Raw genomic sequence first — 16,178 nt, 5'->3', positions numbered from 1 at the left:
CACAGTCGTGCATCATAGCTTCCATTTGAGTAAAATGATCATCTCCATATGCTTCACTATTACAACATGATAAATTGGTTTCCTTTTCACACGCTTTACTCTCTGACAGCCTTCAGTGGATTTGGATGTTGCCTGCCAGAGACGCTGTTCCAACAGCCATCCTCCATCACTAGCTGCTGTTTGTAGCAGATGAATTAGCTTGGGCATGACGGTGCACATGTAACTAGCTGTGGAAAAGTTATCTTAGGGTTAATGGTAAAGGGATTAAGGTAGACTCAGATCAGCCAGTCTAACAACCATAATATAAGAACTAATATTTCTTCATATGTTTCAATAATGTTAACATCCCAGGGCCACGTGCTACCTCGTAAGTTCGCCTGTGCATAAGTCTAGCCGAAACTATGACCATACAGCTTATAAAAATTGAATAATATTGCAACATTTCAGCTGCCAATATTACAACAAAATACAGCTAATGCTATAAAACATTTTACTGCATACTTGAGTTATAGCTTTATCACTATTGGTATATTTTGTTTTTTGTAGATGTGTATAGCTTGTTTTGGCAGTTATCATATAAAATCTTATGTTATACTTCCAATGCCGTCCTGGTGTCTATTAGTAGTACACATTCTTTTCAATGTGAAGTTTATCTCCTCATATTGTACTGTTCACTTGTTAAAACTGATCCCATATTGTGATTTTCTTTCTGTGTATCCCCTTGTAGTGTTGAATGCTGTTAACGGCACTATGTAAAATAAAAATTAATCAACTGATTTTCTGTTTGATTTTTGATTGCACTAGCATATACTGTAGCTCCAACTCATCTGTGCCCAACGATTTTCCACTTTTAATATATTCTCATTTTACATTGTATCTGATGTTAGAAGTTAATCACCTTATAAACACTGATCATTTTACCCATAAACACTATGATGTGTTTATGTCTAATTGGGCCATAAGTTATTCTAGGCTTACTCATCTGGCTCACTGTTTTTAAGTATCAGAGGTGACGTAATAATGAAATCCTTTAGGTTATTACAATCTTAAGAGTTATTTTTTGTGCACTAGTAAAACATTTTAGTAACATGTTTATGAGCACCTTTGGTATTTATTTGATTGGATTGGAGTTTCTGTGCTCTTTGATATTTGTAAGGACCCTGATGTATGCATCAAAATTATTTAGAAAAATCACCCTTTATGAAATATAGGAATAAAGCATATGAATTCTAAATATTAATGTTATTATTTTCTCTACTGCAGTAAGACAATACTACCATGCCAAAACCTTATAAACATTTGCATACAAGTATGTAATTAAGCTTTTGTACAACTGAGCAAACTGGGCATGTATTATTTTAGGTGACATATTTTTGTAAATATAATAAAATATTTTGGACATTAGTTTGTTTTCTTATAATGAACATCCATTTATCTACAATGTTAAAAATAAAAGTTCTGAAATGGCACTTTACTGATTTGTGTGACTTCTTGCAGACCTATTGCTTGACAAGGAACCATTTCATTCTGTGAAGGGTTCTTTGCTAATGAAGTGAGGTCTTGGGGCTTTGAAAAGACCCCAGTATGTGAATAAAACATAAATCTTTAATGTATAGTACTCTACCTAGCACAATAAATCAAGAAAACCTAAGCTTAGCCTGTGTTATTGTATGAAGCTATAATGGGCTATAAATTAGTGTTTTAAAGAAAAGGACATTTCTGTGTGCTGCTTTTAGGAAAACGTGCATGAAAATAATAAATGTAAAAGCCAAGAGATGAAGGGGCAATAGGCTCCCTTTGTTTGAGACTGGGATAAGTGAAAAGGCAAATGTCCTGAGTTATTCTGTTACTGGTTATTGTTGGTAGCAATCTATAGGATGTAGATATTTACCTGTCTCACAAAAGAGTCACCTGCTTTGGAGACGAGACTGCTTTAATTGGTATCTCATCAACATACTGTACAGTAGGGTGATAACAGAACTGCCTGCTGCCTTAGAAAATGTTTGCATTCACCTGCTTTGAAAATCGACATGTTCTGGGGACATTGGTCTAATGTTTAAGAAATAAAAATGTGTATGCACTATTGTTACCTAAAAAAAAAAGGGTGTATACCATTGTTTAACCAATCATCATGTTAATCTAGACAGAGATTGAAGCAGTTATATGCCTCTCAGCAAGTTCAGAAGTGAAGTATGGTCAGAGACACCTAACTGCTGCCTGCTTCTTTTCTGCTTTTGGCACCATACTGCTCTGGCTACACCCTACAGCAACAGCAATTTGTTCCTGGCTCAGGTTCTCCTCGGTCTAAGACCAGTAACACAGCAAGAGTCTTTGTAAACTCAGGAGCCCACTGGTATTTTATAAATCTGCAATTATCTCTTTATGGTTATTTATTGAGCATATTACTGATCTAAATAAATAAAGGATCTTTCTGGAACCTTCATGTGCAGGGTTTTTTAGGAAACCAAGTTCCCATAAGGCATCACTCCGAAGAACTTGTCTGGTGACTTTATTTTTAAGAGGGTGGTAATCTTAAGAAAGTATGACGCTTGCCTAGTCCTGAAAAGGTTCTGTTGGCTGCCATTAAAGAAATATTTACATTGTTGTTAACACAAAATAAATATAATATTATTGACTCTCAAATTCCATTTTGAAAGGGTACTCGGTCATGTTTCTTTTAATGGCTAGCTAAATGAACAATATGGCGTCTTTTGCTTAATTGGAACTATTATGTAAATAAAATATTTGCTTGTAAGACTGCAGTTATCTCTTGCTATCTGAATCCATTGTAAGACTGCAGTTATCTCTTGTTATCTGAATCCAATCTGTTTCTGACAATGTGTCTGATAGTGGAAGCGCAAATTTCAATATCTTCCATTATTTTCAACGGGAAAGATAAAAATACATTCCCAGTGGATCCCAAGTCTCCCAGTCAATTTCCACAAACGTCACTTAAACACTCTTAAATACCCACATAACAGTTTATCAAGGATTTCTCCATAATATAAAGCATTAAACCACCAATTACCTAACTATTTTTAATAAATTCATTAGTGTGTATGTTTGTATGTAGTATTCAGCAATAACATGGAATATCAAATAATTACGTTTTTGTTCTACATTGGAAAGTACATGTACTGCAATATCAATAAACAATATAGATTCATAAAAAATGAATATTTTGGACATGGACATTTTTTCATTTAATGTTGGGGAAAAATAATAGAAAAAAGCAATAGTACAACTAAGCAACAAGATTATGAGATGGGATCCGAACAGCTGAGGCACAAATGCGGCATGCTTCGCACTCTCCATGGTCTGGCAGGCAAATTAAATGGCTTCACTGGCTGTCTCTTTGAAAATTTTTTTGATGCAGCTTCAGAGATCTATTATTTTTATTTGAAAAGTGAATTTTGGGTACACGGTTTTTAGAATTGCAAAGACCAAGGGACAGATGTAAGACATTTTATTGAGCTGATTAACATAGTAACACTTTAGTTTACTTACTGCAAAAATGTATCTATTACTCATTTACTCTTATGTAACAAAAGCTTCTTTTGGTCTTCATAACACCTATAAAACATTAGTAGATAGGTATATTAGTATATTGTACTTTGTATATTGACATGATGGTAAAATTAGTGTTAGAGGTTTAATTCATAATCTTCTTGTTAATATTTATCCAAGTACCACAGCCACCATACAAAAGTAAATAAATAATAACAATAAAGCACACAAATTTCTCCTCCACTCCTCCCAGCAAGCTCTGGCCTACTACCTGCCAACTCTGGCTCACTTGCTCGGTCTCCAACAGTCCTTTATATAGTCCTTGACCCGGAAGTGCTTCTGTCCTTCCACCCACGTGACTTGTCAGCACTTCTGGGTCAGATGGAGAATTGTATTTTTCTTCATGGCTATGTAAACAGTAGGGATTCCCCAGTCTCCCAGCAGCATCTCCTGGCTGCTCCCACGGTACCCAGAAGGGCTGTGTTTGCCAAGTCCCAAATCCCATAGTGCCCTGCAGGCATCTGCGGTACCGCTGCAGTCCAAGGAAGCTGCCATCTATCGTCCTGAAGGAGGCAGTGTGCCTGATAAGCTGCCTTCCCTCATCCTTCCGTTACTGGGGCATCCCGGCCAGGACACTTGTTAATATGAAGAATTCACAGTTCTTGTACTATATATGGAATATCAAGAGGAATATGTCTCAGGTAAGCCCCCTCTGACCCCTCCCAAGTTAACTAGGTCACATTGCAGAGATGAACAGACACTTTAGTGATGTTTTTTAAGTTTTATAAGGACCCAAAGAAGTAATAATGATTCATTCTTTGCATTTATATAGCGCTTTTCTCACTACTCAAAGCACTCAGCAATTGCAGGTTAAGTGCCTTGCTCAAGGGCCCAACAGAGCAGAGTCCCTACTGGCATTTACGAGATTCGAACTGGCAACCTTCCGATTGCCAGTGTTTCTTAAGGTCTTGTTACACAATAGTTATTGACTAATAGATGCCTTTTTGCATTACCTAAACTAATGTGTTTAAAAATAGTTTTTCATTACTAGCTTCATTTTCATCTTTAATTCTAGAAAGTCAACTCCAGTAGAACAAAAGTAAGCAACTGAAAAGTCATTTTAGATTTGCGAATTTAATCCATTAATAATTAAACTGTTATTCCTACAGAAAATTGCCCATCTATAATATGCACATGTGCTGAAGGACTTCCTAATGCTGCAAATATTTAAAAAAATGTTTGACTACTGTGTATATAATTCAGAAGGTAAATAACAAAGATGTTCATATAAGGTACCTTGTAAGCAAATTATACCCATGTAGCTGTTAATGATTTCAACACTGTAATTAATCATTACATTGAAAAAGCTGCATACTACTTAAAATGCCACAACCACTTAGAATGCATTGTCTGTCTTCTGTAAGGACTGCTATATTCAATTAGTACACATGGGTTTACTTGATCCTGTTATCTGTTTTCTGCTATTGCTTGTGCCTGGAGTAAATTAATAATATCTGAATCAATTTATTTACCTCTAAATTATTTGAAGAAAATATTCTTCTTTGGCTTGTGGAACTGCCAGTCTATGGTCAACAAAGCAGATTTTATTCCAGCTTTCGCCAATCAAAGGGGTCTCCAAGTGGTGGCTCTGAGAGATACACGGAATCGACCAGAAAATTCAGTTACACTGACAGCACTCTCTTCTTCCTTCAACCTCTCCCACTCCTTCTGCTCTACCAGTGTGTGTGGGGGGACAGGTATGCTCACATCCAAGAGCAGGAGATTCACCCCACCAGGTAATGTATGCAACTTCACTACTTTTGAGTACCATGCAATTACTGTCTCCTTTCCAATTAACATGAACATTGTTATTTAACACCCTCCATGTTTGCTCATGAACTTCCTTGATGAGCTGGGTGGACTGCTCTCTTTCCTCTTGCCTGTAATATAATTTATCCAGCTGAGACAGGCACATGTTACTCCTCTCTTCAAGTTGTTACATTGGCTCCCTGTAGCAGCATGCATTAAGTTCAAATCCCTGATATTTGCCTACAAAGTAGTCAATGAGTCAGCACTTGCGTAATTGAAGACACCAGTGAAGTGCTATACATGGGACACTACATGGCATCAAACCAGAATCCATACTCTTTTCCAGTATAGTTCTGAGTTGGTAGAAGAAGATACTCACCTCCATCCGAACTGCTGACTCCCTCAATGTATTTAGGAAGCAATTGAAAATCTGCTCTGTGAATATCTGTCTGATTGGTTGATTGAAAAAGAAAATGCCCTGTGATCTTTCATACAGTACTGTTAATTGACTTATTGTTTCATTAAGTTTATTTGCTTTATCAATGTATGTTTGTAAAATTATTAGTTATTCACTATTATTTTCACATGTGACGATCAACTTTTGCTACCGGTCCTATTTTATTTGCTGAATAAACAGTCCTTAGCCTAATGTTACTTATGTTTACATCTTTTGTAAGTTGCTTTTGATGAAAATGTCTGCCAAGCAAATAAATGTAAATATATTAAGACTGACTTACTCCGCAGCAGTTTTTAAATATGTGATTTGCTGATTTAAATATTATCTTAAGTAAATTAACATTTTAAATATGTTGAAGTCATCCACCTAATTCTTTAATGCCTTGATGTTATTAGCAAAGCAGTTTAAAGCACTTGAACCGAAGTATACAAGAACAAAGATATATGTATATACATTCCAAAAATAAATATTTACAGGTTAAATTGTAAACAATTTTGAACAAAGGATATGCAGCCTGAGAAACTTAAATAGTTATAACATAACATAATATTCTCAAGCCAGCTTTATTAAGTTCAGAGTCATGGAAGTCTGTTTCTATCATGGCTACATGAGGTGTAAGGCTTTCACATATACCCACACTCAGAACAGGTCAGTTTAGTTCTTCTAGTTAATGCACTATATCACACATTTGTGTTTAGGGTTGCAGGACACTATCTAAAGCACCCAAAGGGAAACACAGACTGAGAGGCTGAGAGGCTGGAGAATCTACTAATTCCACACAGACAGCAGGATTAATCGCAATATTTTCATTTTCAGTAGAAGCTACTGTTATACTGTATTAATATATCATTTTTTTAAAAGGATCAGTCCTAATATAGAAAATGATTCTGTATGTATCCTAATTCAGTAAGAAGTACTATAAATATACACAATGTACAATCTGGAACTGATCTTAATCAGTTTGTTAACTGCTTTTCCGATATAACATTCTGACAATGCAGCACAGACCCCATCCATTTAGAACATGAAGTCAGTAAATACTTGTGGCCAAAGGTAGATCAGAAGATCTAGTGGTCTAAGAATGTACTTATATAAGCCATAAACACTAGATAGATAGATAGATAGATAGATAGATAGATAGATAGATAGATAGATAGATAGATAGATAGATAGATAGATAGATAGATAGATAGATAGATAGATAGAACTTTATTTGTCCCCAGAGAGAATTTGGCTTTTTACAGAAGCTCTTTAAATAAATAAATATATAAACACACACACTATAGTCTGAATACAAAACAGAATAACTAAAAAGGAATAGAATTAAAAAAAGATACCTTCATTATATAAGATTAAATAAAATGAACAGCACCCAAATTAAAACATAAAAGACAGATAAGATTACCATGAGATTTTCTCATGTAAAAAGCAAAAACTCATAAAATGTTATTTAGAAGTCTGTAAAATTATTATTCGTAACAAGATAAATAACAAAAACACACACAAATCATGACAGAAAGGATCGTTTTTGAGCATTAGTATGACTTTTGATTGAAACTACAATTTATCAAATAAGATTATTTTTTTTTTTCTTAAATAAGGTGCAGGTTCAGGTAGGTAGAACCAGGAAGGGAACGGGCTATGTGGGGATGTCATACACATACTGCAGATAGCACAGCATAACTGGAAAATTTAAATGGCATAGCTGTATAGGTTTTACAACTTTAAGTGTTTGGGAAGCACACATAGAATGTTTTATTTTTGCACATTCATTTCTTTTTAAGGTTTCTGCCAGTGTTGAGGGAGGTTGAGAAGATTGCTACAAGAAGTTAAATACAGTATATTTAAAAAAAAGAGAATGCTTATTAGGGCGGCACAGGGGAGCGCTGCTGCTACCTTGTAGTAAGGAGAACGGGGCTCATGGCCCGAGCCCTCACTGCATGAAGTTTGCATGTTCTCCCCATGTAAGCGTGGGTTTCCTCTAGGCACTCCAGTTTCCTCCTACAGTCGAGGGACAGAATAGATGGATTGGCATCAGTAAAGTGGCCCCAGTGGGGGTGTGCATGTGGTGTATGCATGTGCGTATGTGTGCTCACCCTGAGATGGACTAGCACCCTGTCCAGGGTATTATTCCTGACTTATACCCTATGATTTCTGGGATAGGCTTCAGCCCCCTGTTACCCTGCTTAAGACTAAGTGGGCTTAGAAAATAATATGATTTTGCAAAATCCTTATTGTAGGCCAGCCAATCCAGGAAGTATGTTATTCAGGATAACTAAGGTCTGGTGAAGAGTGTGTTATATTCCATGTATTCACTTAAAAAACATATTGCAGTTAAAAAAAAAAAATCTCCTCACCCGCCCATTTTATTTGTGCATGTATCAAATGAGCACCAAAGATTTTCAATAATCTTACAGAAAGACTGTCCTACAAACGGTTCAATGTCTACTTTAAATTATTCACTTTGATAGATAAAATCAAGTTTTTTTTTTCGCTTAAATGAAACAGAAAAAGCATACAGCTGGTGGAAACTGAAACCTCTTTTTTGTTTCTCTGTTGCTTTGATCCTGTACATACCAATTCTAAAAAGATTTGACAGATAGAATGAAAAAAAACTGCTTTGTTTGTCCTTCTTATTAAATTTGCCAAAGCATGTTAAGGTTTTTTTATGAGAGTTTCCTGATGTTACATTTGGTCTTTGAAGAGATTCTACTTGTCTATTGTACACAGATATTTAAGGTATTTTTACTTAACATTTCAAAAAAATCTAAGAATTCAGTAGTTTAGTCATTTGCATTGTTTAATAAATCAATTTCATTCATTGTAAGTTGTTTACCTAATCCTTCATACGCATTTTGCAAAGTATGTGACCCTGGCATGCTTGAGGGTGCTTTACCCAGGAGGTTTCTCTGTGCTTAATTTAAATAAATGTGTTAAGTTATCAATGAAGAGGAGTGGAAGTTTATGTGTGAAAGTGTTTGAGCTTTAATTAAAAAAGGGAATCATCAATCATCTGAAGTAAAAGTTAACATAGTGTGTAAGGGTACTTAACACACAACTGAATCTACGAATGAGAAACAGGCCAAGTTTACTAATACCAGGCCATTAACATTAAATTAACAGGCAATCGGGGTTTGAATATGAACGTCTTTTAAATTGGTTTTAATAGGCATAGAATTTCTAGAATGTGTTTCACTGAATGACAAATGCATGTAAAACATTCTAAGACACTAATAGAACATCAGACAGTCGCAAAAGAGGCAACATATACTTTAAAAGACTCTTGTTCAAACCAATCTGACTACAACATACAATTGATAATGTTAATAGTACAACACATGGAAAACAGAGTATAAAGAGAAGTAGCATAGATAAAGCACAGAGACATACACTTATTGAGCAAATTATTAGGAACACTTCTACACCTGCTTATCCATGTAATTATCTAATCAGACAATCATGTGACAGTAGTGCAATGCATAAAATCAGACAGATACAAGCTAGGAGTTTCAGGCTGTGTTCAATTAAAACACCAGAACGGGGAAAATGTGATCACCCTAGCAAGATTGTTGGTGCCAGATGGGCTGGTTTGAGTATTTCTGTAACTGCTGTTCTCTTGGGATTTTTCACAGACAACAGTCTCTAGAGTTTACTCAGAATGGTCGGAAAAAAAAAACTTAACCAGTAAGCACCAGTTCTGTGGATGGGAACACGTTGTTAAGGAGTGAGGTCAGAGGAGAATGAGATGACAGAAAGAGTATGTTAACTCAAATTACCACTCTGTGTAACTGGGATGAGCAGAAAAGCATGTTAGAATGGACAACACATTGATCTTTGAGGCGGATGGGGTACAACAGCAGAAGACCTCTTTGGTTTCTACTACTGTCAGCCAAGAACATAAAGCTGAGGCAGTAAGCATAGGCTCACCAAATGTGGATAGTTGAAGACTAGAAACACATAACCTGGTCTGATGAATCTCAGTTTCTGCAGAGGTACATGGATGGTAAGGTTGGAAGATGATGCCATCAGCAAGAAACCATGCACACAACATGCCTTGCGTCAAAAATCTACAGGCTGGTGATGGTGTGGGAAATGCATTCTTGGCACATTCTGGGTCTGTTAATACCAATCAATCATTTTTTAATGTCACAGCCTATTTGAGTATTGAAGACGTTCCATCACTGCTACAATTTATTGATCGTATGATGACTACTTCTGGCATGATTCATCATGTCACAAAGCAAAATTTAACATAGACTGGTTTCATGAACACAATATTGAGATCAGTGTTCTTCAGCAGCATTCACAATCACCGAATTTGAATTCATTTGAACACCTTTGAGTTGCGGTAGAAAAGGATGAATATGTAGTTGACAAATCTGCAGAAATTGCATGATGTAGTCATTTAACAAGGACCAGAATCTCAAAAGAATATTTTCTACATATTGTAGAATCGATGCTATGAATAGCTGAGGCAGTTTTGAGAGGAAAAGGAGGACCTGCCCAATTTTAGTATAGTGTTCCTAATAATTTATTTAGAGAGTATATATTTACACTAAATGTAAAAAGATAAGGGTGGCATGATGACACATTTAGTAGCATTTCCACCTCACAGACCCTGGTATTGTGGTTTAAATTGTACACCTAGATATTACCCGCATGGAGTCTACATGTTTTCCCAGCGTCTATGAGGGTTTTCTTCAAGGCACTCCAGTTGATTTCCTACATTTTCAAAGATGTACATGTTAGATTACTTAGTGTGTTAAGATTGACTCGTCTATGTTTGTTTGTGAATAAGTCCAGAGATGAACTGGCACAATGTGCAAGGTTGTTCCCTGCCTTGGGCCCAAATGCTGCCCAGTGTCGTGAAACTGGTAAGTCCTAAAAGCACAGGTACAAAATCACTTTCAAAAGTTCCCCACTAGATGGGGGAAAACACCATCAAAAACCGTGACTGGAGACCAAATCTTTATAGTAACAAAAGGTTTATTGCACAACGTTCTGTAGAGCACACGGAATTGCTCAAATATGCATGGCAATCCAACAAAATCCCAATACAGTATCCAAATATTATGGTCATAAAACAGACCAGAGGTTCAAAAATTCAGGAAATACAGTCCTAATATGAAAACCAAAGATAAAAAAGAAAAACAGAACACAAGTTAAAAAATCCAGGAAATCACAAAGCAAGGCGAAAGGAATAGTAAACACAAGAAACACTCTGCTCCCTAACACATATGACATGAACTTCCAGGAACTATGAAAGGCCATGCCTTAAAACTAGAAACCCTGAGCCTACGAAAAAAGTCATAATGCCGGGCCACCTTAAATTCCCACGCACCTCCTCATCAGCGTCTTTGTTTTTGCAAATGTGTCAATCAGCACTGGGAGCAAGCAGCCTGCTATCCCATCCTCCCCGCCCCCCCAACGCAGCTCAAGTTGGACAAAAACTTCTCCCACCTCAAGTATGTTTATCTTGGTGTGAGGTAGGTCTGGAATTACTGTATATAAGGTAAATAAAATATTGTTTTTTGGAACACATGCATTTCATGTGTGTTCCATGTCTACAATGATCTGAGTAAATGTAGGATGACAGAAAATGTGAGGCAAGAAATGCTGAACACATAACTAAAACAGAAACCTTTTTCTTGTTATAGTACTGATGACAAAATATTGATATTAAGTGTATAATGTGTGAAGACTGAAGTCCAAATATCAAATAAACACTTTCACAAAAAATACAAGCATGCTGATAAATTACATGTGCAATACTAATGTTTTCTGTTCTATAATAGTAACAATAAGAGCAGCTCACTACTCAAAACAGTAACTGCAAGAAGGACCAAGAATCTAACTCGCAACCTCTTAATAATGAGACAGCAGTTCTTACCTCTGCACCAACCAAGCAGACGTGTCATCATCATACCTTAATCCAATTTCTTTTTCTTCAATTATATTCTTGAATAAAACTACACTTGTTTTGTTATACTTGTACCTTTTGTGAAAGTGTTTATTTGATATTTAGACTTCAGGTTTCACTCATTATACACTTCATGTCAACATTTTGTCATTAGTTTTAGTTACGTGTTCAACATTTCTTGCCTCGCATTTCCTGTCAGTAGTTTCCCTGCTTAATATGGCATTTTGTGTTCCATAAGGTATGTAAGTAATATCATCCGAGAAAAAAAAAATAATGGCTGCTATGATACTAATAAGGAATCTTGTTGTTTCATATCTTTGACACATGGATCCAATGCTACAATGGTGCCATACAATCTCCATTTTCTTAATAGAAACAATATTTTTTCATCTGCAGTAGTAAATATAAAAAAAGTTAAAGAAAAAGTCAGACCCCCGAAGAATACCAGTACCTTTGCTGATGTCTTGGTATTCTAGCCACAACTGTTTTTGGACCTGTTTATTGGGATACCAGATAACACATGACTCTTCAAATCCATAGACTGCTTCTTGTATGAAGTGGTTTCCAAACTCTTTTAGGACAGATACAAAGTCACTTCGTTGAGTAGCCCCATCCAAAGAGTGGACTGCAGTGTTGAAAGCTGTAAGATATTTGAAAAAAAAATTTACAATTGAATTAAAGTTATATTATTTGAGTAAAGAAATCAGACTATGTTAATTATAAGCACATTCTTAAAAATGTAATAAATTGTTGTGGAGATTAATATTTAATATTTTCATAAGTGTTTTTGAAGCTGCACTCTCTCAGTAAGTCCTTGTGATTTTCTCCTCCCAAAGCTTTAGGAACACTAATTTTTATGACTGAATTACTGTCCAGCTGTGGCAGAGTGGGCTACTTTTATTACTTAATACATTTCCTGTTTTTGGTTTTTGTTTGAAAAATGTTGACAAGAAACAAAATTGGACTTGAGGCGGCAAGCCGTGCCTGAGCTATTCCATTGATGAATGATCCAGCAACGTGTGTGTTTGTCAGGAGCTACAAGGGGACAATAAGGAGGGAGACTTACAAAGACATTTCCTCTCTTGCCATTCCTCCATTAAGAGAAGACAATTCTGTCTCAGCTGCCATATTGAGATAGACAGGCTGCCTGGGCCTGTGCAGATGATGAGCTGACCAGGAAAAATCAATATCAGCAACAATTTATTTCTTATATAGTCCAAAATCACAGAAGGAAAGCCTCAATGGTCTTTAATATGCCCTGCTTTTTGACAGCCCGTGAGGCTTGACTACCTAAGAAGATAAAAAACTCCAAAAAAAAAAAAAAACTCTTTTAGTGAAAAAAATGAAAGAAATTCTAGGAAAAGCAATTCAGAGAGAGACCTCTTTCCAGGTAGGTTGGGCGTGCAATGGGTGTCAAAAATGGGGTAAATACAATACACAAAAAAGAACTACAGCTAGACGACCAACTTGTCATTGCCACATCAGAAATCAGTACAACAGCACAAACTACTTTTTTCTTGCACAGTGCTTTTCACCAAGTGCAGGGGCAGGTAGCCACAAAAACTCTGAGGGCAATATACAAGAACAGATTATACCACTCATTAAATACAGAACCATCACATATTAGGGAATAGATTTCTTCAAATACATCAAAAACAAAGTAGAAACTAATTAACATAAATGAAGCACAACACTATCTGTCCATCAATTAATTGTCAAACCATCTACATTGAATACAATAATAAGTTAACGGGTCACCTGAAACTGCACATCTTGCATTATCAGGTTGCATGGTTTTGGTTTGTAAAGCCACATTCTATTGGCTTGTATGACACTACTAATAATAAAATTTATTTTACATAATAATTAGTTAAAAGTGCAACTCTCTATCCTGTTTGTTTTATTCCTCTATCTTGTTTCTTGAGACCAAAGGTATAAAAGGTAGTATAACACACGAAGGCTAAAAGTATGGGATTTGTGACATTTTGTTAAGATCTATTCAATAAAGACTATGAAAAGGGGAAACAGGATCATCTAGGACTCTATATGACCATACCAATGTACAATGCAATATATTCCTTGCTATATGTAGTATCAGAACTATATAAACTGAGAATGGGGCAGATCTGTATTCAACAAACACGTAAAGTATATATGAAAAGGTCATAACATATTACTTTTTGTAACCTTAACAAATAAAAAAACACCTGCCCTCTCAATAACCACTACTGAAATATGCCGTAATGCTATGCTGTTTACCCACCATTACCTCCCACATTTCTGAACTGTTAGATGTCCTGTGCAGGCGCCTGTACCTGGCTCAAACAGGCTAATATAATAAAATCTTTCAAGATATGTCTTTCTCTTTTTAAGCAGCTACACACATCTGCCGCAGATCTTTGTCATCCTCCATTTTCATTGTACACTGAAGATTTTAAAATGAATGAATATAGTCTTCAGCGAAGTAATCTGTTGGGAATTTCATGTTACTGTTCATATCCACTTCATATAATGTTTTATCAATAATATGCTTGAAACCAAAAAAACTGAAGCCTTAATATTTGTGCTGAAATACATAGCTGCTTTATTTAAATGTAACTTCTAAAATTTCTTAACTTCAGACACATTCTTAAATACATTAATGGTTAACTGAAGATAACTTCATTCTTTAACATAGAGTATTCTGTATACATTTAAAAAGAATGTATAAAAATGTAGGATGGTACTGTGTAGCACTGAAAAATCTGTTTTTAAATGCAAATGAATCTAAAGAATAAAATATTACCCAAAAAATTTGTTATCACTTCACTGGATAGATGTTATCACTGTTAGTGACATATGAACAGACCAGCAGGAGATCTTTTATCAGAGATTTAATGAGTAATAACACTGCTCATGCATGCAACTGACTGTCACAAAGTGCACATGCTGATCATTGAATACAGAAGTTTAAACTGAAAGAAAATGTTTTTAAAAAGTTAATCCTCTTTTTTACAACATTCACGTTTCTTAAAATGTTGCATTTTTACAATGTGATTATCATTAGGTATAGGTTGGAGTTATTTGACAAAGTTATAAAGTTTTGACAAGGTAATTAAACCTGACATACATGGTGTGCTCAAAAAATACTATGAATGTTGAATTAAAAAAATGATTACAGTAAAAGATGCCTTGTCATTAATCCCCCACAAAATACTCCCTCTTGCTTCGAACACACTTATCCCATCGTTCTTGAACTTTTTGAAGCAGTTCTGAATGTCCCCTTTCATGAGTGTTTTTAGTTGCGCTGTTGTTGCTGCTTTGATGTCCTCCACGTCAATCAAGATCCAACATCAAGATGATGATGATTGTATTTTTTGTCCTAATTGGAATTGAGCTGAATTTGTACCCAGGAACACTACAGTGAACTCTGAATATTATAAAAGCTTATCAGAGTGTTTAAAAAACGATGTGTGTAGAAAACAACCTGAGAAATGGGCAAACGGTTTCATCCTCCATCACGAAAACACTCCGTGTTACACATCACTTCTGGTACGGCAATTTCTGTCAAATAAAAACATTACAGTGTGTCCTCACCCACCACATTCACTGGATCTGGTGCCGTGCGACTACTGGCTCTACCCCAAAGCCAAAATGACCATGAAAGGTAAACGTTTTCACTTGATTAAGGACATCGAGGCAGCCACATCAATGCAACTAAAGACATTCAAGAAAGAGGACTTCTAGAACTGTGTGTTTGAAGTGAGGGGGAGTATTTTGAGGGGGATTAATGGCAATGTGTCTTTTACTGTAATCATTTTTTTATTTAAACATTCATCATATTTTTTGATCACACCTTGTAGCTTATCCATTTTTATTCACCTACGCATAGTTCTGCTGTCTACTGCACTGATTGCTAACTCATTCCATGTATCTATGGTTTCTTTATGTAATGCACTGCAAGAAGAAAAACCAAAATTACATCAATTATTTGTAGTTCTGTAACATACATAAGCATCATTAAATAATTCATAGTGAATATCTTAAACTTTCTAAAGTAGCAGACTCATTAGTCACCTACTGGCCCATTCATGTGAAGTAGGACTGATAAGAACTGATTCCACTTATTCAAATAGAGAACTTAAAAACATTAGATTAAAATATAATTTTCTCACCAGTTATACTGAAGAGCTTCAATTAAAAAGAAAATGCTTGAACATTCTAAGTGATTAAAAAATCTCAACTGTAATTTTACAACGGCAACAGTTTCCTAGACCACTTAAAATGACTTCATTGACAATGTAGAGTATATTCATTTAGAGGCTATTCTTGCATCTTTGATGTAATGCAGGGACCACCCCAGGATTGGGCAACGATAACAGGGCATACTCACAAACTGAAAGAGGTCACTCGCACCAGTTGACTTTTTATTACATATTTTGGTAACTGGGAAAATAGCTAGACCCCCAGAAAAAAAGGACACTTGCTCTGAAAATGACCGCTCTT

General features: G+C 35.6%; 1 protein-coding gene across 3 annotated transcripts in view; it reads right to left on the bottom strand.

The window, feature by feature from the left end:
- astn1 (astrotactin 1) overlaps positions 1–16,178 on the bottom strand; it is a 1,272,040-nt gene that overhangs the window by 367,433 nt on the left and 888,429 nt on the right. For all 3 annotated transcript variants that reach the window (XM_039734841.1, XM_039734842.1, XM_039734843.1), the window contains one exon: positions 12,145–12,333. In XM_039734841.1, the coding sequence (XP_039590775.1) occupies positions 12,145–12,333 (189 nt within the window). The remainder of the gene's footprint in view (positions 1–12,144; positions 12,334–16,178) is intronic.

The sequence above is a fragment of the Polypterus senegalus genome, chromosome 14, assembly GCF_016835505.1.
Source record: "Polypterus senegalus isolate Bchr_013 chromosome 14, ASM1683550v1, whole genome shotgun sequence".
NCBI lineage: Eukaryota > Metazoa > Chordata > Cladistia > Polypteriformes > Polypteridae > Polypterus > Polypterus senegalus.
The sequence above is the reverse complement of the archived record's forward strand: the minus strand, read 5'-3'. Positions and strand labels throughout refer to the sequence as shown.